General features: G+C 37.0%; 1 protein-coding gene across 8 annotated transcripts in view; it reads right to left on the bottom strand.

Annotated features, from left to right (window-relative positions):
* DOCK4 (dedicator of cytokinesis 4) overlaps positions 1 to 27,553 on the bottom strand; it is a 444,122-nt gene that overhangs the window by 51,980 nt on the left and 364,589 nt on the right. For all 8 annotated transcript variants that reach the window (XM_057733986.1, XM_057733987.1, XM_057733988.1 and 5 more), the window contains 7 exons: positions 23,144 to 23,219; positions 21,175 to 21,275; positions 20,401 to 20,459; positions 10,212 to 10,360; positions 8,432 to 8,517; positions 2,788 to 2,883; positions 1,849 to 1,909 (listed from right to left, as the gene is read on the bottom strand). In XM_057733986.1, the coding sequence (XP_057589969.1) occupies positions 1,849 to 1,909; positions 2,788 to 2,883; positions 8,432 to 8,517; positions 10,212 to 10,360; positions 20,401 to 20,459; positions 21,175 to 21,275; positions 23,144 to 23,219 (628 nt within the window). The remainder of the gene's footprint in view (positions 1 to 1,848; positions 1,910 to 2,787; positions 2,884 to 8,431; positions 8,518 to 10,211; positions 10,361 to 20,400; positions 20,460 to 21,174; positions 21,276 to 23,143; positions 23,220 to 27,553) is intronic.

The following is a 27,553-nucleotide window of genomic DNA, read 5'->3' as shown; positions in this document are numbered from 1 at the left end:
TAAAATCTTTGTCTCAAGTGAATACTGATGGGCCACTGATTTTATTAAGTCTCTGTCTTACTCCTACTGGGAAACTAGAGTAAACACATTTAGGTTAAAATATTCATTCTTTCGTCCGAGAAAATGATCTCTTCTGTTATACCAGTTGAGGAGATGAACCTAGGGTCTGCATTTACTTGTGCACCTCTAAACAGAGGGTGCTGTGAAAGAAGATGGAGACTGGAAGATGATTCCTTTGGAAAAAGGTAAAGGCTTTCCTTTGAGGTTATTTATGAGACTTTGTGTTTGGAGTTGGGATAGAGTAAGGATTAAGGAGACAACCTGAGAAAACCTGAAGCTGAGAGAGCACTTGGCTTTTCTTCCCAAACAGTGATGTACAAGCAGGGATATGGAAGGAGGACAGGCTGAGGACCTTGACCATGGTGAAAGGCTGGCAAAAAGTTGGGGAAGCAGAGAAAGGAAATTTAAAAGTGGAAATGACTGTGCTCAAGGTTAGAAATAAGTGCTAAGAGGAGGGATAACGGGTTGACCCAGTGAGCTTGGCTCGATGGCCTGCAGGTTACTGCTGGGTCTGATGATAAACATTATGGAAGAAACTGCATGACAAGAGGTAGCCTGATAGAGGATGCTCAGATCTCACTCTTTTTAACAACTGATATCGGAGGTGGAGCTGTAACAATGAAATGCAAAAATAAAGAGGAAGTGGTGGGTGTGGTAAAAGAGGATAAAGCCATATACTCAGAGATGAAGAACAGTACAGCGAGAGAACAAATTAGGGAAACAGATTAAAAAGACAGCCATGAGAAAGCAAAAATCCTGAGCTCTGAAGAGGGGCTGTGAGGGGAATAAGCAAAACAAAACAAAAAAACCTGAAATTGATGATCTAAGACAAGACAGAATCAAAGTGGGGGACAAAACAAAATTTTAAGGTATAGACAAATAGAGAACAAAAAGGCATGTGACAGACTCATGTGGATCAGAGCAAGAATTAGAATTCTGTCTGTGCAAGTACTTAGAATAGATGGTGAGGTTTCATCTATTTTGCAAAATAAGAAAAAGAAACCATGACATTCACAAATTTAGAACCAGAAGCGGTCACAACGTATTCCTGTATTTTAAATCCGACTGAAGCAAATTATCCAAAGCATCAATTTATACTATATTAAAATTTGAAAAAGGAGTGTAAATGTGTAATCCTTCTTTTGCTCTGTAGTGAGAATACCTTTCTACTTGATAATTAGTTATGAGACATTTCAGTTCAAGTTTTGTGTTCCTAGAACTGTTCTGGTGTAGCCTATCATCCGCACCCAGTATTTACTTTTATTCTCAAAAATGTCTTGTTTGGGTGAGATATTATGTGGTCATCCTCGTTAAAATCCAAACCTTAACAACAGTGCTATTATGGATTTAATTTGCAAAGAAGCTAGACAGTGAAAATTCATGTATTAAATAGGAAACTGTCATTTGTTCAAAAAAGAACATTAATATTTATTAAAATCTAGAATAAATATAAGAAGGGCAGAAAGAAACTGTCTACACAGAAGTAAAAAGACCTTTCTCCAGGGACATCATGCTTTTCCCTAGGAGAGCAACAAAAGCCTCCAGGGCAGAGGAGCGATGCAACAGGAGCAGCCGGCATCACTCTGGCATCTTCTGTGGGTACATTCTGCAATGTTCGGACCTGAGAATTCTCTGGCATTTAATTCAACCTGAAGCAAAAACACTTCTAAACTCTTCTAAGAAACACCCAGATAAAGACACATTGTGGCTGAAAACAAACAAAACAGTATTTCTGTGAAAAAAGCAAACGTTAGGCTATAAGGAGGAAAAGGGGAATCATTTACTAACCAGGAGGCTCACGGTGCAGCCAATCTTTTTGCCATCTACCTCGCCCATTTTCATGCAGTCCCTAAAAACAAAAAGCAAGAGTCATAACTCAGAACTTCCTTCCTAGGGGCAAAAAAAAAGGACTGTCAGAGACTAAAGGCAATCTGCAAGTTGCTGTTTGGATAAAGCCTCGGTGGAATAAAGGCAGTGCCCCAGGAAGCGTGAGCTTGGGAGAGGCTGGGGGTGGAGGCGGGGGCGGTCAGACCCTCCTGAGCACCAGTTTTCGCTGAGAATTTCACTTCCAGGTGGACTATGCTCCCTCCCAATAGACAGGGGACTCCGGGAAGTGACGGTAAGTTACTACACACCTCTTACTGGTGTGAGAAGGCACTGGTGAGCCTGGCCATCAACAAGGAGAATGAAGCTTTTATTCTTAAAACAAAACACCATGCATTTAAGTGGGATGAAATGCTTCAACAGTTTAGATCATTTCCAAATAAAAAATTATGTCTCTGAAAGGTAACGGTGTGAGTGTTATCTCCCCTCTCCTTTTAAAAGAAAGCAACATGGTTGTACAATTCTCTGTTTCACTGCTGTCACCCTAAGATGAATGGATCTATTGGTTCTAATGGGTGAGTCTAAATACCAAAAAAAAAAAAAAACAAAAGAAAAAACAAAAACAGATAAACAAAAAATAAAGATTTTAATAACAGGACTCTCTCAATTCACTAAGACTTTAAAAGAACTGTCAAAAACCCCAAAACAAAACATAAAAAAGGTAACACAAGGAAAAACCATTGAACCAGCTAGTTAGAAGTCCATTACTTTACTGTACAAGGTTCCACGGTCTGATTATCAATTCTTTGAGTGATTAACTCAAGTGCAATGTCGACGGTATTCTAACTCTTTGACTTTCTAACTGGAGCACAGCATATCTGGAAAACGGTGGGCTCGGCTTACCTGTAATCTAACAACCTCTCCATCAGACGAGTTACAGTGGCGATTAATGAAACGCCACTTTCCCTCCATGTTTCCCGCTCAATTTTCTTTAGTAGACTGGAAAAGAAAGAACCCAGGGCATTTTCAACATTTATTTTTACCAGTCACCATGACAACCATTTTACTTTCATCAGTACCTTAAATGCCTTAGCAACCACTGCAACATCTCACAAGTAGCACAATTTGCAAACAATTGTCTTACCTAGGATAGGGACCAAATAGTGGAATTCTAATCCAGGAAGCATTGACAAAGCAAATTGATTTTCAGATTATCCAAGTCATCAAATACGAACACATGCATATAAATCATATTTTCAAAATATGTAAGCACCTCACAGCTCAAAAACATTGTTTCCTAGCTTCTCTCTTCCACTAACAGAGGCTTGCACCTCACCATATCAAACAACACTGCGAAAAGCGAAAACAGGAGTACCTCTAAGTTTACTTTTAAGTAAGATCTTGCTTTATTCACATAAAAATGTTTTCCTACCTCTCAGTGGAATGCATCCTCTTCCAAGCAATTTTACTGCAATGCAACTGCTACAGGAAAATCCTTGTACAGACGGTATGACGTTTTGCGTTTTTTCCTTTCACTTAACATTTGCCCACTCAATACATATTGTACTATCTGTGCACTCACTCAACAGTTTCATTCATTTTGCCATTAATCACAGAGGATTTTCTATGTGGTTGTTACAGCAGATTGATGACAAGTACTGAACCACATCTCTCCTCCTACATTTTCCCTAATCATAAGCACCTTGGAGCAGAGGCTCTGCTATGTAAACACAAAACAATAACAATCGTAATAATTAGGATCTGTTTTACTTTGACTCCCATCTCTCAGCAAATTAACCATATACTTGGCAAAAGCCTCTACAACTGAACATTCCCCAAAAGAAAAAAGTAAGAACATAGGCATGACAATATGAGGACAATTTGCCCTCCTAAATTGAATGATTGTTATTTCTAAAATGCTGTTTCCCTTTCACTCTGGTTTCAGGAATAACATAGAGAGAAACCATTTCTTACAAGTACCATCTCAGCCTATCCTATATTGTGCTTAGTAGAAAAAAAGCTATTTTGCCAAAGCTGTTTTTTTGGTCTGTGGCTACGCTCTCTCTCAATTTTCCTACCCACTCCCCACTTCTTCTTCTTGCTGTTGCCATTCCAGTGCCCAGCCTTCTGTCTTGTCTCCTCATCTGGTGCCTATACACCCCTGACCAATTGTTTTCCTGGTTTACTCTGAAGTGTTCCTAGATGAAAGAGGGGAAGGAGGCGGAGAAGTAGCACATGAAGGGATGGAACTTGCCCTTGACTAATCCCTCAGGGAAAGGTCCCCTAGTTTGTTCTAAATGTGTTTTCTTTAAAAAAAACAAAACAAAACAAAACAACCCCTGAAAAGCACCTGTTTCAAGCTTAAATGCCAAACTGGTACTGAACCAAGTTCTCAAATGAAAATCTGCCTGCCAAAGCAATGCAGGATGATGGAGAAATCTTCCCAAGTGACAGCCCACACCTCATATACTTTAGAGGCTGAAAAACAAAGAACTCAAGTTAGGTAATAATTCTAAAAATACATAGAGACTTCTTTTACAGGCATGAGTTTCATTAGTTTGCACAGCCTCCGGATGCAGTAAGAAATCTGAGCTACAGAATCCTCTTGTAAAAAGAGGCACAGCTCTGCAGAGCCTGTTTCCTTGACTAACTCAAGACTCAAATATCAGGACCAAGCCTAGAATCCAGTTTATCTGCTTTCTCGGCCAGGCTAGTTCTTTCTGTGGGGAAGCTTGCCCTCCCAGTTTACCTGATACACATTGACAAGGAGAGGCTGTCAGACAAGAAGAGTTTCTCTAGACAACTTGGGTGACATTGATCTATAATTTGGTATATTTCTATTTGGTCTATAATCATGCCAATGTGCCCATGTTGAGCACACGGGGAACTCATGTAATAAAAGTGAAAGATGATTTCTTTCTTTTTTTTTTTTTGAGGCAATAAAATGATAAATGGTTGCTACATAAACTAATGCACTAGAATTTACATACATGTCAAAAGGGCATAAATTATGCATCATTCTTTCCTTTTTTTAAACCATTTTTTTAAAACTGAAGTACAATTGATTTACAATGCTGTGTTAGTTTCGGGTGTACAGCAAAGTGATTCAGTTATATATACATATATATACACACACACACACATATATATTCTTTTTCAGATTCTTTTCCATTATAGGTTTATAAGATATTGAATATAGTTCCCTGTGCCATACAGTGTGTCCTTGTTGTTTCTATTTTATATATAGAAATGTGTCTATGTTAATCTCAAACTCCTAATTTATCTCCCCCCCCCGCCCCGCCACACACACTCCAAGGTGATTTCTTGTTGCTAATTGATAGGCGATGGGACTCTATAACACTGAGGAGCAGAATGAGTCATGGTCCTGCAGGATGACACACTGCTCATCAGGCTTTCACTCTGTGAAGGAATATGAAGGGTGTAGAATTTGACCCTCAGTCTACCTCTCTCTGTATCGTAACAGGATTGTGTGCAGGCCAACACATATAAAATACCTGTGTCTGCGCACACTCTTCCTAATCTAAAGAGTTAGATACCTAAGTATGTGTTACATAGCTAATCCTCTGTCTCCAAACTACATTTAAATGTGTGCTCAGCAAACAAAGATCTAGAAGATGATCTGAAGTCCTACCAGATTATTAAGAGCAACATACAATAAAGCACAGTAAAGGACTGAGGTGGAGGTGACCTCTTCTGGAAAGCCCCTTTAGAACACCCGAGGCTGTTGGTACCCCCACTGTGTGCTCCTACAGCACAGTCACTGCTGCATCCTCAGCCTTAGAAGGGCACCTAGCACAGGGAGATGCTCAATAAATGAAGCTGAATGAGTGAATGAAGTGGATCCAGGGAAGCGGAATTTCATTCTGATAGCTTCTTCTGGATGTTACGTGAGCATTGATGATCCACAATTTCAGCATTATCAAAAGCAATCAATCCTGACCCCTATTTATTTCAAAAAGATGTAGTGTGTGACCCCTATTTATTTCAAAGAGATGTAATGAAGATAACGTGAGGGTCAGCGAAAGATGAGGTCTTAGGAAGGAAGGTACTATATAAATTTACAGTCTCATTCCAAGGAGGCTGTTTTGGCACGTACATACGACATTTTCAGGAAGCACTGAGCTACTTTCAGCTTCTGAACAAATTTTAAGATGTTTTAGACATAAATTACAGAGAACAAATGAGAATCTGTACCATAATGGCATGTGTTCCTAATTTATAATGTGTGCAGTGACTCACTGTGATTATACTAATTCATTGTGATTTCTACTGCCAAAAAAGCATTTTATTGTTTCCTGAAACATAGCTGGATTTTCACTTACTTTTCTGAGCCCAGGTAGTAATGACATTTAATTATCACTTTAGATTTTATTTATTCCCAATATGCTGATCATAAAAGTATGAAAGAAAAGTATTTATAGTAACATTTCTAGTAATACACTAAAAATCAACAAAAGAATAAAAATCGCCATTGAATGAATCAGTCACCTTAAAATAGTCCTAATTATAGAGGCTTAATATTCTAATTATTGGTTTGATTTTAATGTCAAGGTACATCTTCTATTTCAAAGCCATATTTACACACAAGCAATCCAAATTGCATGCTATCAGGCCTTTATTGAAGTAGATAAGAGGCACTATAGAGCTATGTGAGTGTTTATTAATCTTGTGAATTTATTATAAATAATTAATCAGAAATCTCAAGAGATTCATTTCACTGAGTGCTTTCTCATTTTAGTTCTTTGTTCAAACCAAGGACTAGTAACTGAATTGAGAGTGGTTTTCAAAAGCAATTTATTACATTGGATGAGGTTTTAATCAGAATTCTTGCTAAACTCCAGCTGTCATGAAAGACAGATGCTTTGTACACTAGAATGAATGAGAGATTGGTGCATAATTATTAAAAGTTCCAGTTTAATTACAGTATCAGAAGAAAATGGCGTTGTTCAAGATTCAGTACAAAGAATGTATTTTATCACCCACCACCACTAGAAGAAATGTATATGCCCCTTCTTGGCTTTTCCTTTCAATATAATTTTCTTAAAAGCTTTGAGAATGATTTTGAATCAGGCAAGTTGAAATCTATCAGTCACTAACAATACTTTTCAAACCTATATATTTTTTAAAATAAATTTATTTATTTATTTATTTATTTATTTATTTTTATTTTATTGGCTGTGTTGGGTCTTTTTTTTGCCGTGCGTGGGCTTTCTTTAGCTGCGGTGAGCGGGGGCTACTCTTCGTTGTGGTGCGCGGGCTCCTCCTCATTGCCGTGGCTTCTCTTGTTGCAGAGCACAGGTTCTAGGTGCGTGGGCTTCAGTAGTTGCAGCACATGGGCTCAACAGTTGTGGCTCACGGGCTCTAAAGCACAGGCTCAATAGTTGTGGCGCACGGGCTTATTTGCTCCGCGGCATGTGGGATCATCCTGGAGCAGGGATCGAACCCGTGTCCCCTGCATTGGCAGGCGGATTCTTAACCGCTGCGCCACCTAGGAAGCCCTTAAACCTATATATTAATATATCCACTGCTCTAAATTTATGATCATAAAACAAATTACAGAATTTTGTATTTGGCTATTAGTACTAAAGCATTAATATTTAGTTTTAGGTGATACTTGGGTGTAAATATAAGTAAAAGCATATTTTGTGATAGAAAAATGTATTGCTAAACTGTTTTTGCACTTCTGAAAGAACTGCAAACATTTCCCAAGCACGAGCTCGTTCTTCCTTCAAAAAGAAACACTTCATAAGTATAAAAGGGTTGAAAGTGACTGAGATCCATAGAAAGCAATAGAGAAAACAAGTGCTAGAATTAAAATCCTAAAGCACTAGAACCTTCTTATGTATCCTCTCTGGCCATTTCACACGGTGGATGAATATTTGGTACGAGCACTTCATCTTGTGGTAGTGATCACATTCTTACCTTAGTAAGGACAACCTCAAAGTCTCCTTACAACACTCCATTACTTCTCTATCCTCCATACAAATCCTACTCACAGAATTTACAAAAAATGACTTGCTTCTGTGATATTCTAATAAAAAACATTCAGGAAGCAATTAATAATGCCGAGTGAGCAATAAGTATTGATGAATTAAATCGAGTTGAAGAACAGATGCAAACTAGGTTAATTTTCCCAACAGCAAATCAGCCAAGGATATCTTGCTTCGGAAAGCACTGCGCACAAACACAACAATCACACTACTATTGTGTTTTCCTCTCCCACTCTTCACCCTATTTAAAATCATTATCTTGCAGCCCCAGTTTCAAAACTATTAGGCACAAAAAGAGCGAGATTTGTTACATAACACTTGTAACCTGTCCTAATCAGAGATTGATACAAGAAGATATGTCTAAGCATCAAAATATTAAGATCCATTCGCCAGAGTTAGGCAATTATCCTTTATGTCACAGTCCACAAAGACAAAGCACTCCTGTGAGACCCAAGCTGTCTTTGTAGCTCTCAGCTGCTTAGCACCGACAACAAATTCCCCGAACAGAATCAACTTGAGATAAACATGTTACTCACATACTGTTGAAGAGCTCACGGTATGTTTCATCACCTTTGCCTTCTGACATCAGGCTATCCAGTTTGTCAATGAGCTTGGCTTCCACCTGAAACAGACCCAAACGTTACTCTCTCTTTCCTCCCTTTCACAAGTAGGATCTTCTAGGCACACTGAAACATATTTATTTCTGCAAGGGAAAAAGCCACAGTAAATTCTGTGAAAGCGATATTATCAGCTGTGGCTAACAGGAGACACCCCCTTGGAATTCTAGGGGGCCAATTTAGATGCAGGAACATGACTTCAAACTCCCGGTGGGGTAGCATGTGCTGCCGCCAAAGACTTCTATTTGTTGATTCAAACACAAATGCTGCAGCCCAGCTTAAACGTTTGAATTCTTTTTTTAGGAGCTGTAAAAACTGGCAAGTCTCAATTTTTTTTTAAATCATGATATATATATATAAGAACATCAGCAAACTACCATATCCACAAACATTCATTTAAATCTTTGATGTGTTCTGTAACTATTTTCTTTCTCAAAACAGTTTGAGGTGGCACTAAATCTTTGCTGAAGTTGAGAATTTGTCCTAACCACGTACAGATGGTAGATTCATAGACATAGATTCTAAGTCAGCAATAAGCAGCGTGAGGGAGAAAGGACATATTTTCTGAAAACTGTAGTCAAAACATTTATATTTTCAAGAAAGTAAATCCTTTCGGACTGAAAAATCAGGAAGGCAGACATAAATATGCCTTCATCTGTCAGAGGCATCAGAAGAGACAGAAAATGCAGAATCTCTGCATGGCCAGAGAGAGTTAAACAGCTGGGTAGGGAGGGTAGAGAGGGATATTTGACTTTGTCAAAGGACTAAGCACAATTATTCCCTCTGAATCAAATTTCAATAAGGGGATAAAGAGAAAAGGGAAGAAACGTGGGTCTTCACCCATACAATTTTTAAATAGCCTTTCATTCACGTATCAGCTTTCTTGAAAATAAATGCAGACATTGATACAGAGGAAATGCCATGCTTTTGGCAACAGGAAGGTTCTATGCATGCGTTCAGCTTGCTCGTACAGTTGACAATCATTTCTAAGACTTGAGAAGGGCTTCATTTGGAGAAGCAAGAAAGATCCTTCACACAGGTGAGTGCAATGACTGTGTGAACAGACAGTAGGTCTGCTATCTCCAATAGGAGTGACTTGGCATAGCAAAAGCGGCTGATATCTGCTATGAGATCTGGTTTTGGAATAAGAACATCTGTCTTTCCAAAACTGGAGCAGACCTATTAGATCCTATGTCAAAGAGAAATGATAGGCTCATCTCCTCGGAATTTCCTTTGCAACAATTTCTACTGCTTTTCCCTTTAAACTAATTCTCAATGCTTCAAGCAAAGAGCAATAAAACATGCTGTGCATCAAAAGTTCAAAGCTGAGCCATTCACTAAACACAATGCGCAGACCACTGAGAGGTCAATGATTTTAAGAATCATTAACCTTCTGATTCCTCTGTGTTGTGTCCAGCTGGGAGCAAATAGAGTCTCTGCCAGTTTTTTAAACACAGACCTAGGAAATCACAGGATTTTTTAGCTGAAAGGGAACGAAATGTTTTTTTAGGGCTTCTTGGAGACTCAGGAAAACACAGTACCAGAGAGGTATCTGAGGCTATGCAGCTTAGGAGTAGGCAGCCCAGGCTGAAATCTGGTTCGGTGCTCATTCCTCAACTCTGAGTTGAATGCAGTGGCTCAGAGATGCTCGAACAGAACTGAAACTCTTCCAACTGCTCCGAGGAGCACATCCGCCTACCTGTTTAAAATTGCCACTCCGCCTCTGCTCCCAGTCCATCATATCATGAAAAATAGGAATCATGACATTCCTGAGATCTGGCTGGGGTATCAAGGTCACTTCTAGGAAGGGGCCAATCAGGGCAGGGATGAAATGAAGCTTGTGCTCTCCTAAATTGAATGAAATATTTACGTTTCAGTATATTTAGTTTTAATAAGATTTCAGAAAAGTATTATTATACAATTTGTTTAAAACTATCATAAGAATACATTCAATTATAGTTGTCTCTTCAAGCAAGAAAATAAACAGATATATAAACAGTAAATTTTCATGTGTTAATACGTCTTCATCATTTTTAATTTAAAAAACTAGGGATTTACCTTTTTCACAGTTTAAAAAAAGTCATATGATACAATTAAACATTACATAAATCATCAGGAATTGGTTATGTATACATAATGTACATTCACACATTAAAGTTCTTACACAATCATTAAAAATGAGGTTGAAGAAGAATAACACAGAGGAAGTTTTTCAATATAATTAATGGAAAAAGAAAGGTACCATACAGTATGCACAGGTACATCTTTCACTTAAAAAGAAAATATATGATAGTCTAGAAGATTATATCCCCTAGTCCTAACCACAGTGGTTATCTCTGGGTGATGATATTACTGGTGATTTTTATATATGAAAAAGGTAGTTCATATATGTATTATATAATTTTCTTGCTTTTTTATATAATAAACATACAGCCTATATAAACATTTAAATGGTGGTACAAACAAAAAATAGAGCAACTTTCCGCAAAGACTACAATGTGATAATACTGAGCTCAAAACGGTTTTTAGCAAGTGCTCAAAGCTACGGTATTGACAATTCAGAGCAAAGGAAGGTGAAGGATGGGGTAGACGTGGATGATTTTGTCTAGCACACCAGTGCTGAGTTCAGCCCATAACCCTAGTCATCCATGTTAAGTCTCAGAGTTTCTGTTTTTAAAAGAAAACTGATGTGTATAAAAACAGATGATTGAACCTGGTGTACCCCCAAAAAATAAAATATAAAAAAAAAAAAAGAAAACTGTATGCTATGGAAAATGTACCATGTACACTTCATGTATGTACATGTACAACATTTCACATTATGAATGAAAGCATATGATACTGAAAGCATCCACTGGAAACCCCAAAAATGAGCTCAGCAGCTATGCAGAAGAGAGCTGGCTTCATGAAAGAGCATCATTTCTTTCTTATAATTCTTTTCTACCTTTGATCTTTTCTATTAAGTGTTGAATACATACACACAATCACGCTGTTCAGAGTTATTTGCCAATTTCGGAGTTATAGATCTTGACATTAATTATCATTCTATTTTGTTTTTTGTACTAGAAGGCATTAAGGTGGCTACAGACTTGGACATACATAAATTCAGAGTGCAAACATATAGTTTAAATTTATATTGATTTTAGAGGGGATATAAAAGGAAAGAGAATGTAAAGGAAAGAATTTGGAAAGAGAAGAAAAATGATGGATGAGGCTCAGAGATGGTCAAATCTAAGCGGGTGTTTGTGAAGTCACTGCTTTTTGTGACTGAAAGTGTGTTGGGATATTTCTGACATCTTCAGAATGTGGCCCCCATCTCTTTTTCTCAATATGGGATGATAACAGGACACAACTGGCAGGTCCCTCTCTATCTAAGAGTACCTTTGCTTTACATCACTAAAGCCACATGGTCCTTTCCTCTTTTTTTTGATGCTTCATCAAAGGAACTTCATTGTTTCTTATCATCTCTAAATGACATACACATCCATCACATGTGAGGAAGAAACTGGCTTGTAATTCTTCTTGCTTTCCTACCTTTATTTTTGACTCAGGTAATATTTCATCTTTTCCAAGGGACTACCTAGTTTTCCTCATCAGAGCAGGAACATTTCCTTCTTATTCATCAAAAGAAACTTCCCTTTTAATCTACCCTTGTATATTTTCCTCCAAACGAATCAATACTTTCAAGACCAACAAACTCACTGTGGCAGAATATACAGAAACATCAATTCATAGGTCTTCTCCCTGTATTTCCCCTATAATCCCAATATACACATTTCAAGCAGGGAACTACCAGCCAGCACTTGCAATTCCTTTCCATAGTTATTTCTGTCAGGGCAGAAGCAGAAGCAACCTGAACTCAATCATTCTTACTGTCAATTGTAAAAGTCTAAACCCACTCACTGCTTATTCAAGATGTCCTGGCAAGTGAGAGCAAGAAAGAGAAAAAAGGAAGGAGATTCCTGCAGAGATGAAAGCTGGCAAGTCCTGAGATTAGCCAGCTTTACACCTGTTTTGTGACCCTGCCCCAGGAGATGGCTGTAGGGCTTCAAAGTCTAGCCACAGATTCTCTGCTCCCACAGAGCCATGGACTGAAGGGACTCTGTACACAGGAAAAGGGCCATCTTGGCATGTGAAGAATAACCGGGAGGACCTCTCCGCTTCCTTGACACTGTGCAAGACACCAAGCCTTTGCACAGCTTCTGGGTGTGCATGGGGAAAGGGGGATGAGAAAAGCAGGAAATACAAAATAAAATGAAAATTCCTGGCAGCCCGGATAGTCCTTCCATACCTGTGATGGTGGAATGAGATTCAGAGCTGCTACATTGCAGATTTTTGTTTTTAGTCTTTCCTGAGCCTGGCATCCTTTGACCTCTCTGACAAATTAGCATGCACTTATTTTATTTACCACTATTTCCTTGAATATTCTTGAATCTCTTTTTCAAAAATCTCTTCCATTTATAGACATGTTTACAACATGATTTTCTTCTTTAAAAAATTTTTTACTATGAAAAATCTCAAATGTACACAAAATTACAAAGAATAGTAAAATAAATCCCCACATACCCATCATCTAGCTTCAATAATTATCAGCATTTTTTTTTTGCTAATCTTGTTTCACCTACCAACCCAACTATTTTTTCCCCTAGGAGATTTTAAACCAAGTCAAAGACATCATAACATTCTACTTGTACAAACATCAGTAAGCATCTTTAACAGGTAGGACATTTTATAAATATAGAGTCCCAATGCCTTTATCACACATTTAAAAAAGGTAAACAGTAATTCCTCAAATTAATCTAAAACCAGCCTATTTTAAAATTTTCCTGATTGTCTTAAAACATGTCATTTATAACTGGCTTCTTTCAATTACAACCTAAACAAAATTCATACACTCTTTCATGGCCTGATTTTCTAGGACAGTAGAGAAGCCATACCCACATTTAAATCACTGTACAGGAATGTATGAGCCTAGCCTTCTTCACTGAAAACACACTTTGGGGAACAAAGAATCTGTGCAACCCATACAAGCTTTCCACCATAGAAAATTTTACTCTTATCCAATCCTCAAAGCAAAATCTTGAGCTAGGTAGAGCAACAGTAAAATAAACTTCATTGAGATTATTTCTTTTTAAATCACAGATTTCGTATAGTTTTCCCATCTCTCATTGTTGGCCACATGGTCTTGTTTTGAAGTATTTAGGGCACCTGCTCCTCGGGCTGCTGGAGTTGTATATTTCTGCACACAGAGCAGCCTGTTAGGGAAGTATTGATTTTTCTACAGCAGTTACAAGACGCTGTGTTTGCAAATGTGGAAGAGGAGCCCACTTTATATTTAGTAAGAATGTTAGTTCAACTGAAAATGGAAAGAAAAAACTTAACCTTGCAGCATGATGAATGGCAAAGGTGAGACTTCGCAGTAAAGAATAACCTCTTTCTTTGTAGACTATTCTTGCAAGTATAGGTACAAACATATAAATTTGGAGGGGGAAAGTCATGCCTTTCCCCTTCTCATTTTTTACTGAGGGAACAGTGGTTTGTAACATTCTATGTTTTGTGTGTACAACATTACATTTTGACTTCTGTATATGCTACAACATGCTCCCCACCAAAAGTTTAGTTTCCATCCATCTCCATACAGCTGACTCCCTTTACCCATTTCATCCTCCCCCACCTCCCTTCCCCTCTGGTAACCATTAATCCATTCTATCTATGTGTTTCTTTCACTTTTTTTGTTCACATATTTACTTTTAATATTCTGCATTGATGAAATCACATGGTATTTGTCATGGTCTGACTTGTTTCACTTGTTGCAAATGGTGGGATTTCACCTTTATTATGACTGAATAGTATTCCATTGTATGTATACACAACATCTTGATCTATTCATCTGCTGATGAACACAGGTTGGTTCCATATCTTGGCTATTGTACATAACGCTGCACTAAACATAGGGGTGCATATATCTTTTTTGATACACTATATCTGTTTTGATTACTATAGCTTTCCAGTTTAATTTGAAATCAGGGAGTCTGCTACCTCCAGCTTTGTTCTTTTTTCTCATAATTATTTTGGCTGTTCAGGGTCTTTTGTGGTTCCATACAAATTTTAGGATTACTTGTTCTATTTCTGTGAAAAATGTCACTGGGATTTTGATAGAGATTGCATTCTGTAGATTGCTTTAGATAATATAGACATTTTAACAATGTTAAAGTTAACAATGTTAATTCTTCCAATCCATGAGCATGGGACAACTTTCCATTTCTTTGTGTCTTCTTCAACTTCTTTCAAAAATTTCTTACAGTTTTCAGTGTACACGTCATTCACTTCCTTGGTTAAATTTACTCCTTGGTATTTTATCCTTCCCTTCCCCTCCACTGCAACAGAACATTTTTAGTCCTTCACTAATAAAATGAAAATACTGAGGAATAATACATCTAAGAAAAGGTGTTCACTTATCACTATTTGGTTTACTCTTCAAAAATAAATTATTTTATCAAAACCACAATGAGAAACCACCTCACAGCCATTAGGGTGGCTACTATTAGAATAAGAACAAAAACAAAAACAAAAACAGGACATAAGTGCTGGCAAGGATGTGGAGAAACTGGAACCCTGTGCACTGTTAGAAGGAATGGAAAATAGTGCAGTTGTTATGGAAAATAGTATGGCAGTTCCTCAAAACATAAAAATAGAATTACCATATGATCCATTGCTCACAGGTAAATCTAGGAGATATAATGATCAGATTTGAAAATCCTAAAGCTTTATGTTTAAAAATAGACTAGTCACAGGGCTTCCTAGGTGGCACAGTGGTTAAGAATCCGCCTGTCAATGCAGGGGACACGGGTTCGATCCCTGCTCCAGGAAGATCCCACATGCCGCGGAGCAACTAAGCCCGTGTGCTACAGCTATTGAGCCTGTGCTTTAGAGCCCGTGAGCCACAACTATTGAGCCCATGTGCTGCAACTACTGAAGCCCATGTGCCTAGAGCCTGAGCTCCGCAACAAGAGAAGCCACGGCAATGAGGAGCCCATGCACCACAACGAAGAGTAGCCCCCACACATCACAACTAAAGAAAGCCTGTGCACAGCAAAAAAGACCCAACACAGCCAATTAAAAAAAAAATAGACTAGTCACTAAATTATGTGTATCCCTTTCACCCTTGTCCTCAGCAGAACACAAAAACTAACTTATTTCTAGCATATGGAAGAGTTTCCACACTTCTGAGGTAAACACCAATGACCAAACTCTGATTTTAATATACTGTCCAGTGAAATTTGTGTTTCTAAATTAAACCAAGTCAAAAGTTTTAAGTAACAGTGTACTTAGTGATTCTAGACATTTCTTCTCAATTTATTTTCTAAAACTCAGTGCTTTTTGTATTTACTAAAAACTACTGAGGATTTCAAATTATGACATCATAATAGCTTACTTGCATTATGAAAACATGGTGAATATGTCTATCAAGCTCTTTACTGTTCCACACAAACTGGGCAAAAAGTTTAAAATATCAGATTTAAAAACTAAGCTTTTAACAGGCATGGAGCAATTTTTCTTATATCCCTCAAAGTAAGTTGCACATGTCCAGTGCTTTATGAACTATGCTAAATTCAATCTATTGGCCTGTTCCATTAAAAATGAAAATCTGTAATCATCTGGATAAATTCTCCTTTAGCATTCAAAATACTCAGTACGACATATTTATAGGTAAACCAAATTATAACTAATATATTTTGATATTCTTAAGTAACAAGCTGACTTAAGCCCTGTAAGGGCTGTCAAAATACCCTGAGTACTTAATTGTTATTATCGTATTTATAAAAATATATATCGGAAAAGAGGCTTTAACATTTCTAAACATTCTCCAATTCCAATTGTTGTAGAGTAGTAATGATATTTAAAATTCACCTGATATTTTGGAAGTCTCAGACCACAACTCCAAGGGAATAACGCAGACACCAAGGAATGAAGTGAAAATGTACACTCATCCTACACTTGAACTATGTCATGCTGGGAATTTGTACTTGAGTATAATGAGCCTTTTCTAACAAAGTGCTATAGCTAGTCTTTGGGGCTAGAAAAACAAAGGGGAGAGTGTTTTCTAAAGCAGTGCTTTTCAATCTTCAGCCACGTGCATAAGAATCACCTGGAGAACTTGTAAAAACTCAGACTGTCGTGTGCCCTCTCAGCGACTCTATTTCAGTGGGTCTGGGAAGGAATCAGAGAATCTGCATTTCTTACAAGCTTCCAGGTGATGCTGTCTACTGACATCATAACGAGTCCACGGGGGTCAGGATGCTCCAGAGATTTTTCACATTCTCTAGATTTCTGAAGAAAACTAAGAAATAACTTAACATAAAACCCAGAGAGGTAGAAATATTTTTGTTAAAGACAAAATAGAGGAGAAAAGTTGATGGAGTATATAATGACATCTTTAGCGAGACAAAAAGTGCCAGCTTTATTTAGTAAGCCACAGGTCATGGGCCTGAGGGCACAGGTATGCTGGCTTGGAGAAATTTATGTGGAAATAACCACACATGGCAATGCTAAGGTTTATCTAGAAGAGGTTAACCTGCCATGTTTTCTAGCATTCTGCTAACTCAAACAAATCCATCCTGGTCTTATCACTTGAGCTCTGACCAGAGCCTAAACCACAACAGCATTTCAATGCAGCATTCTTTGGAAAACACTTTGCTAAATTACTGCCAAATGTAATAAGGGACATTCCAAGGGTCTTGGTCTGTTTTTGAAAAACAAAGACACAAAGAATCAATGAAACATGAAGATTGAGAGGAGTGCTCTTTAAATAAGACAAACTGATGCTATTTTTGAGCTGAATCTAAAGACACCTCATGGGCTTTTTCTGGCTGGTTTTAGAGGGTTGGAGGTTATTTCCAAGATGCTAACTCGACTTTTTTCCCCTGACATTATCAGCAAGCATTGAACATTGGGTTCAATTATATATAACAAGGCTTCCTCAAATTGCTTTGTATATATTGTATATTTGAGGGATATCCTGGTCAAAAATCACTCTGTACATGAATTCAAGCAAAATGATAATGGTTCTATTTTCACTTACAGAAAACAAATCCTGCTATCTCCAACTTGTGCTTGGATGAGCCCAAGAGAAAAGATATAATACTTTCGGGTCATTGTATATTCAATTCAAATAGGCCCATCACTTTAATAAATTACAATTAGGAAGTACAACGCAGTAATAGTAAACAAATACTATAAACTTGCATGATCAACATAGCAAATTAAATAGGTTACGATTTTCTATAAAGAAATCCTATGCCAATCAGATTTTAAAACAATTTATCTTCTAAATATTATTCTTTTCTATGCAACCAGGTCTATGTCATCAGTTTGCTGGATAATATGCTCTATCTGCTGTGGCAGATTAACAAAATGGGATCTAATCGTTTCTTAGCAACTGCAGATGCTTTAAAATCCTTTGGCTAGCAGTCCCTCCCAGCAGGAAGCACGCACGAGCCTCCTAGATACCTTCCCCCACAAGAGGGCAGACAGCAAGATCAAGCAGTATCAGCAGTATTTTGTCTTGTGGAACTGAAAACCATAGCCACAGAAAGATAGAGAAAATGAAAAAGCAGAGGACTTTGTACCAGATGAAGGGACAGGATAAAAACCCAGAAAAACAACTAAACGAAGAGGAGATAGGCACCCTTACAGAAAAAGAATTCAGAATAATGATGGTGAAGATGATCCAGGACTTTGAAAAAAGACTGGATGCAAAGATCGAAAAGTTTACCAAAGACCTAGAAGAATTAAAGAACAAACAAACAGAGATATGCAGCACAATAACTGAAATGAAAAATACACTAGAAGGAACCAACAGCAGATTAACTGAGGCAGAAGGGCGAATAAGTGACCTGGAAGACAGAATGGTGAAAATCACTGATGCAGAAAAGAATAAGGAAAAAAGAATGACAAGAACTGAAGACAGCCTAAGAGATCTCTGGGACAATGTTAAACGTGCCAACATTCGCATTATAGGGGTCCCAGAAGGAGAAGAGAGAGAGAAAGGACCTGAGAAAATACTGGAAGAGATTATAGTTGAAAACTTCCCTAACATGGGAAAGGAAAGAGCTACCCAAGTCCAGGAAGTGCAGAGAGTCCCAGGCAGGATAAATCCACAGAAAAACATGCCAAGACATACAGTAGTTAAATTGACAAAAATTAAAGACAGAGAAAAGTTATTAAAAGCAACAATGGAAAAACGACAAATAACATACAAGGGAACTCCCATCAGGGTAACAGCTGATTTCTCAGCAGAAACTCTGCAAGCCAGAAGGGAGTGGCATGATATATTTAAAGTGATGAAAGGGAAGAACCTACAACCAAGGATACTCTACCCAGCAAGGATCTCATTCAGATTTGAGGGAGAAATCAAAAGCTTTCCAGACAAGCAACAGCTAAGAGAATTCAGCACCACCAAACCAGCCCTACAACAAATGCTAAAGGAACTTCTCTAAGCAGGAAACATCAGAGAAGAGAAGGACCTACAAAAACAAAAACAAAACAATTAAGAAAATGGTGCTAGGAACATACATATCGATAATTACCGTGAATGTAAATGGACTAAATGCCCCAACCAAAAGACACAGGCTGGCTGAATGGATACAAAAACAAGACCCATATATATGCTGTCTCCAAGAGACCCACTTCAGACCTAGGGACACATACAGACTGAAAGCGAGGGGATGGAAAAAGATATTCCATGCAAATGAAAATCAAAAGAAAGCTGGAGTAGCAATACTCATATCAGATCAAATAGACTTTAAAATAAAAAATGTTACAAGAGACAAGAAAGGACATTACATCAAGATCAAGGGATCCATCCAAGAAGAGGAGATAACAATTATAAATATATATGCACCCAATATAGGAGCACCTCAATACACAAGGCAAATGCTAACAACTATGAAAGAGGAAATGCAAGGCAGAAATAGAGACACAGGTGTAGAGAACAAACACATGGACACCAAGTGGGGAAAGCGGGGAGGGTTGGGGGGGAATGAACTGGGAGATTGGGATACCAAATTGTACACTCTAAATATATGCTGTTTATTGTCTGTTAACTGTATCTCAATAAAAGTTCTTAAAAAAAAAAAACAACACACTAATACCTATAAAATATTATGATCAGATCAGTCAGATTAAGAACAATATAAACTGGATATTTGCTTCCAAAAGTGTTAAATGGTAATATTTTTCATAGAAATCTTAAAATAAAAAATAATTATAATTAACAAACATTTAGATGTTTCTTTAGAACTACATTAAGAATTAAATTTATTGCACTTTTGTAAAGTCAACACTTTTGAGGTAGAACATTTATTTCTTCTCTTCAGTGAATACAATACTAGCTAAATTACTAAATTATTTTCTGTTTGAAATGTGTAATAAAAAAAAAAAAAATCCTTTGGCTATACTCTTTATGATATAGGTCACTGGTTTTTAAGCTTTTAAGAGTACAGATGCTCAAGTCAATGTTTCATGAAGTTTATTCTAAATTTGTTGTAATTCATAGCCTCAATTCAGAGTTCTAGAAATTTTTAGTTGCTACAATTCCAAATTCTGAAAGGTTAGCTCATTGCTAGAATAGCATGTATTATTGGAACAATCCTAGATTATAAAATTTGTCATTCAATAATAATGAAACACACAAAAGAAAGGTGATTTTTCAGACAGACACCAATTTAAAGTTGTAACCTTATTCAGTGCCAAAGTATCAATTACTCTCTATAGATTTCTTCACTGATTTAGACATTTGGTTTCAAATGCTGTCCTTCTTCATTTGTTCACTTAAAAGGACAGTGACGAGCTATAAAATGGAGGTGGCTTCTTTTCTCATTACTCACCGAGGTTTTGCCACATGCTGAAAATTTCACAACCCATCGTTACCCGCATGTCACCATACCTGAAACAGAACAAAAATCAAATCTGATGAAAAGACTTCAGGACAAAGAATTTATCTGTGTCTCTTTAGGACACAATCTATCATTCTGAATTAAAAGGCAATATGTTTTTAATTGAATTGTTTAATGTATGTCTTTTTATTGAGGTATAACTGACATAACATCATATTGGTTTCAGGTGTACAATGTGACAATTTGAATATTTGTATATATTGCAAAATGGTCACCACAGTAAGTCCAGTTAATATCTATCATCATACCTAGTTACCCATTTTTTTTCTTTTGATGAAAACTTTCAAGATTCACTCTTCCAGCTACTTTCAAATATGCAACACAGTATCATTAACTATAGTCACCATGGGTACATTACATCCCCATGACTTATTCATTTTATAACTGGAACTTTGTACAATGTACTTGCCTTGATGCCTCTAGTTCAAATCCTCATATAAATCCTTTAGTAAAACACATTTGCCTCATAATTTTTTTGTTCCTATAGTAATTTTGGGTCGTGAAAGGCTGAGGACAAAAATGTTTAAATAAGTTCAAAATAGTGAAATTTCCAGAAAGGATTGCTTATTGTCCTCTTGGTCACTGCCATTCCACTATGATCCTAGTTATGGAGACTTGATTTATGAATCATTTGAACTAAAATACTCTTAAAAAGGCACATTTGATTTGTCTCACAGTCTCACCCAAGCATACGCTGGTACTTACTTTTCTAATACCTTTTTCTTTTTGGAAGGTGTGAACATCTCTAACTGCAGACACAACTGGTTTATAAAAATGACCGCAAGGTAAAAGTAGGAATCCCAGATCTAAAACAAGAATAAGATATTTAAATACTATAAGGCTACACAAATATTATAGGTGAAGTGACGTGATATCTTGGATTTACTTCAAAAGTGGTAAATGGATGGGATACAGTTGAAATAAGATGGGCTATGAGTTGTTAATAGTTGAAGCTGGGTATGGGTACATGAGGGATTCATCATACTATTCTCTTTACTTTTATATATGCATGAAATTTTCTGTAACAAAGAAGTAAACTAACTAAATAAATACTATCTATTTTTATATTGCTTCAATGCTGTATCCCAAGTTTCATGAGCTCTCTGGTATATGCTAAATGGTAGATGTTTTGTTTTTCTTATAACATGTCTGTGTCTCCAAGGAGGCTGAGGTATAAGTTGGATTACTTTATTCCTGTGTGATTTCATTTTTGGAACTCCTTTTCATGTAGAACTCAAAAAAAAAAATACACTTTTGGATATGCTAACTGGCTTTAAATTCAGAGTATATAAAAATTCCCTACCCAGACAAATCTGAGTCTAAGTTCTCTTATACCAAAAACAGCATCAGAAAGAGATCAGAATAAAACTCCCAGAAACAAACGTAACCAAAAACATGGAGGCATCATGGAAGGAAACCACTTTTCTATTGACACCATGTAAAATGAAAGATAAATAGGAGAAACATTATAAAGAATTAATATCTTTTACATATAAAGAGCTCTCACAAATAAAAAAGAACATGGTAAAACTCCAAGCAAAATAATGAACAAAAATCAAGAACAGGTACTTCACAAAATATGAATTTTAGTCAATAATTAGTCAATGCTAATAACTAGTTAAGAACATAAGTAAGAAGTGCAAATTAAAGCAAAAAAAAAGCTGTTCCCCTATCAAATTGCCCCCCAAAATTGTCTCTTCTAGCGTTGGTGTACATATAAGCAATCAAATATAATTGGTATGATCTTAAACAATACTTTCATTTAAAAATATTTATCTAAAGAAATAACTAGGAATATATGTCAACTTCTATTTTGTAAGGCTATACATAAAAAGAGTAATTTATAAGAATTAAACAGTAGAAACAAGTTGAATATTAAAAAGGAGCACTGATTATGAAATTTTGATATTTTAATTATTGTAAAGTATAAAGACATGCAACCATTAAAATTTCACTGGTTTCTATTTTACTTTTTGTATTTCCTATTTGTCTGATAAGGACATTTTATTGAATGTTTAATATAAAAGATGTTATTTTTAAAAGAATAAGAAATAAAGATGTCAAAACCATAAAACATCACTGAGAAACCAGGATAGGCACTGCCCATCTTTACATCCCATTTATCATTTCCCATTTTAAAAACAGTATATTGAGACTTCTCAGAGACCCAGGCATATCACATTACATTACAGACTTAGAGAAAGATCTGCCTTAAAGAATCTTACTAATCTTTCATTTTTTTCTTTTCATGAATTCATTCTAAAAAATGGGAAGTTGGAGAACGAACTAAAGGGTTTACTTTGCAAATATGTTCTTCACATAAACTCTGTTTTAAAAGATGTCTTAAAAACATCTTTTATGCTCTGAGTTCTTTTTGTCATGCATGGGGATCAAAAAGAATAAGAATTAAAATTTACAGTAACAATAAAGAACTCTCTCTCTTCTTAAGCACTAAGATTTCTACCAGGTTGATAAACATATTTATAGACCTAACTTGTTCACAAATATAATGAAAAACTCTTCTAACACTATTCATGATTGAAACTAATATAGCCCCAAGATTAATTTGAGGTCGCCAGAATATTACTAAGAGAAAGAAAATACATGAGGTAACTTCTGGTGGACAATGAAACCTTTCAGCCCAAGCAGGATAGTCATCTAAACGGATACTCACCTTATAATCAAAGTTTTCATTTAAGAAGTTCTTACGAAGTGCATCTGACAGGTAGAGAACTGTTGTAATAATAACGCTAGTGATAGAAAAGAATACATTTTAAGCTGGAAACCACGTTAGTGAAACTCATTTATTAGGCAAGTATAAAGTAAATAAGACAAAAACAAAATCTTCTACAGTGAGCTTGTGGAGCAGTATTAAATAATTCATTTCTGAAATAAAAAAGAGAACAAATGCCCAGAAAAATCTATGAATCTGTGACTCAGAATTATATTAATATCTTGATGCTTCATAATTTTAAATTTCCAAACAAAGCAAAAATGATTTAATACAAATATAATCTTCTATATTTGATTAACATGGAAGAAAGTCAAACTTTTAAAAAATACAGAAAAAAAGGTGGAGCTCAAAGATGAAATGGATAGGATAAAATGATACACTCTACTGAGTATTTATTAGATGTCTTCTACTTTCCTCCATTTAAGGTGTTAGGGGTATGCAAGAGCTATGGATGTCAGAGTCCCTCTCTCGTGGTGACAAGATTGCCACTAAAGAAACCATTACAGACTGTGAAACTGTCTATAACTCAGTACTAAGCTGTATGAAACTGACAGTGAGTGTTATAGCAATTTAGAGAATGGGGCATCTCTGGGCTAAAGAATTTAGGGAAATATACAGTCATATGTATCTTGCTAGGGAGATTAAAAAAGGAGGATTTAGTGAGCATTCTTGGTTTAACTCTTGAGTTATGCAATTTGTTCAAAAGCTGCTCCTTTTTACAGCTACAAGACTATATATTTAAAAGTGAATACATTTGCAACTGGTTCATTTAATGTTAGATACAGTATTATTTTGAACCATGACAGGTCACTCCCAAACCACCAAAAACCAAGCACCAATGCATAAATGATATTTAAAACCTCTTTGACCTCTCCTAAGACACATGCATAAGAAAGTGCTTGTGATGTAATGAGGCCCTAGTTCTCATTACAGGATTTGTAATTGAAGGATGTAGTTGTATGACCCTATGTAAAACAACATGAAACAAAACAGCCCCACCAACCTCACACCTTGGTAATTCTACTGGTAAAATATAGATTAGAAGAATATCTGCTCATTAGAAGAATATTTATAGTCTTTAAAGAACTTAAATGTTCATTATTGTAATCTGCTGGAAAACTCAGTGTTATAGTCTCTTTGTGGAGCAGGAGAGGATGAACAAGGCTAAGGAGTTGGATGGTTGAACGTGGAAGCTCAAGGTCAGAAGAGGAAAGAGAAGAAACCACCATTTTTGTGGGCACTTGCTCTACCATGAGCAAGCACTGTGTTACATCCATGTGCCTTTCATATGTCATTTACATCTTTCAATGAATCATCCTATAAAGGTTAAGCATAAGTAAAGCCTACGAGACTGAGAAGTCCTGTAGTTTCTTCTACCCCCCAAATGGCAGATATCAACAGTGAATTTCACATCAGAGACAAATCACCTGCAATTAACAGTATAAAGCGGCAACTGTCCATAGACACTGGTGAAATCAATGATGGTAAATGATTAAGTTCCCAAAGTAGGTAATTCAAATCTTACTATATGAACCTAAAGCTTAACTATCAGAAAATGAAATGCTATCAGACAAGGAAGCGACTCTTTACCTAGCATCTAGTAGATTGTGTGGCTTCTAAGTTTACTCTTTAATTTTTTTTAATTTAAAAAAAATTTTTATTTTGTATTGGAGGCTAGTTGATTAATAACGTTGTGTTAGCTTCTAAGTTTAAAGAAGAAAATTCTGCATCCTTAATAAATTTTCTGCTTTGACATTCAATGGAGAAACACACATAGCCCCATCACACCTGAGTTTTACATCAAAAATCACCTTCTGGCCCACAACTCTAGCTTGGATTGTTGTTCAGAAACAATAACCTCTAGCGTTAGTGAAACATGACATACCTGGGATTTGGGTCATTGGGCCCAGTGCTCTGGAAAGAAGCCGCCAAACTCAGTCTCCCAAGTGAGAGAGGTTATTCCACGGCAAAGGTTACTCACTCGTTATTTATATGCTGGGTCCCAAACACACAAACGAAATCCCTATCTTCTTAAACTGTGCTTGCTGGTAAACAACATGGAGTCTCTGGCTTTACGAAGGACCCGTGAGTCTTAAACTGGCCGCTCACTGGATTCACTTGGGAGCTTGACAGGATCACAACCCCAGAGATTGAATAATTGGACTAGGGTGCAACCTGGACGTGAGGATTGGTAAAGCTCCCTGATGAGTCCTATATACACCCAGAACTGAGAACTACTGCTCTAGGCTTTTCAAAGTTAGACAAACTTCCATGGGTACCTGGAGATCTGGTTAAGATGCAGGTGACGATTCCGCAGGCCTGGGATGGGGCCTCAGGCTCTGCATTCCTAACAAGCTCCAGGAGATGCTCATGCTGTTGATTCATAACCCACCCTTTGAAGAGCAAGGCTCTAGGGAGGTCCGAGTCAGAAACACATTCCAAACAACACTGCTTCACATTCTCCTGCCTTCTAGAATTTTAGGCCAATGACTGCTGTGGTTCTTTAATGAGCTACGCATCCTTGCTTGAGATTGAACACCTCACCCTCTTATCAAGGCTGCTTTATCACCAGGCACAAGAGGCACAGGGCCATTTCAGGGGCTTTGGAAAATCTGGAGCCCTGAAAAACTGTTATGGAATCAAAAGTTAAAACTGCAAAATAAAAACTAAAAACAAGACTCAAAACATGTCTGCAGAATGCAACATTATTTTCATTGTCTACTTTAATATTCATGCAACTTCTATTACATTAAAAAATTAGAGGTTACTTTTTTATAACTTCATGAGAATTCCTAAATATACAGAAGTGCTGAGAAATCACAGGCAATTGGAATTAACTGATTTACTCCATAGACCAATAATTTAAAAAGCAAAATGTAAAAGCTGCTTTTCATTTTGGCATGTGGGTTTATTTAACATGTTTGATATGATGAAGGGTAAAACCTCCAAAAATAAGACTTCCCGGGGCTAGAAAGATCTTAAAATGACGCTACTTCAATTGCTTTTCATTTATGCTGATAACATTCAGCCCAAGTTACAGAGGCAGCTCTCCCAGAGCTTTTCATGTCTCAGCACTAAGACAGTTTCCTGGCACACAGGTCCCCAACCAGCTAAGGGCATATATACATTATTGCTCCTTCATTGTAGTGGATACCTGTCATGTTCAAGGATTTTTCTTTACTTGTTCTAGTTTATCCAAAACCATGTGGCTCCTTTGGTTTTATTCTTTTACTCGTGATTCAGTTTCTGAACATGGGGACATTTCAAATCTCAGTGCTCCAATTCAATAGCTAAGAAAGGCTGGCAATCTGTTACTACAAACGGTCAAAATACTGATGTCTGCCACGGAAATGCAGGCATGAGGATCACTTGTGACAACCCTGATCCGTGGCACAGTGTGATGAATGTATACAAAAAAGAGAAATTGGCACACAGGAAATCAAAGCTCTTGCTTCAAGTTTTCCAGCTGCCACTTCATTTCTGGCGTTTAGAAAGTATTTTTTAAGCAACACTAGCCCTCCTATAGAAACCTCATCTCCTTTAAACTGCCCTTTTGAAAACTACTCCAACCTGATAATATGCTGAAGCAAAAGCCCATCTCCATAAATTATCAATGGACCGACAGAAGCACCTTTTAGAAAAACTGGGCATCGACAAGGCTGCTGTTTGTGCACTGAAAAACTAAGGAGATCTAAATTTGGAGTACAACAACCTCTGTACAACCTGGTGGATTCAGAGGACAGAAGAAATCACCACAAAGACACTGAGGGCAGATAAAAATCTTGCACAGGCCTCAAGGAAACTGATCTAAGCTAGTGGTCCTCACATGTCAGTACATGAGCAGCACCTGAAGGATACACAAGACTTTAGGGCCTCACCGGCACCTACAGCTTGGAGAGATCATGCCGGGGCCCAGCCAGGTGACTCTGATGCACATGATCGTTCGTTTTGAGGTTTGGTGTTACAGATGGAAGAGAAGACAGACAAGGGTTGGAACCTGGAGAGCAGTGACATTTGGGGAATCTGTCCTTGTCAAACACTACATCACCAAGGGACTACCCTGGTAAGTATTTGTTGAATGACTATAGCCGCAAACCTGTATTTAAATCTATGCTTTGTGATCGTTATTTGCTGTACTAGATAATTCTAAAATGTAAAGCTTGCAAAACTTTTTACAGTTTTCTATGGATATTTTGAAGACGAGACTGAAATTAAGATAGGCAAAGCTGATGGAGAGAGGCACTCCAAGCAGAGGGCACAGGATCAGCCAAAACAGGGGATCAGGAAAAGGAGTGGTTTTGCTTTCAGTCAAGGAAGCATGCAGCGTGGGTGAGGTAAAAAGAATGAATA

This window comes from Hippopotamus amphibius, chromosome 4 (assembly GCF_030028045.1).
Source record: "Hippopotamus amphibius kiboko isolate mHipAmp2 chromosome 4, mHipAmp2.hap2, whole genome shotgun sequence".
NCBI lineage: Eukaryota > Metazoa > Chordata > Mammalia > Artiodactyla > Hippopotamidae > Hippopotamus > Hippopotamus amphibius.
This window is presented reverse-complemented; position numbering and strand designations above follow the sequence as displayed.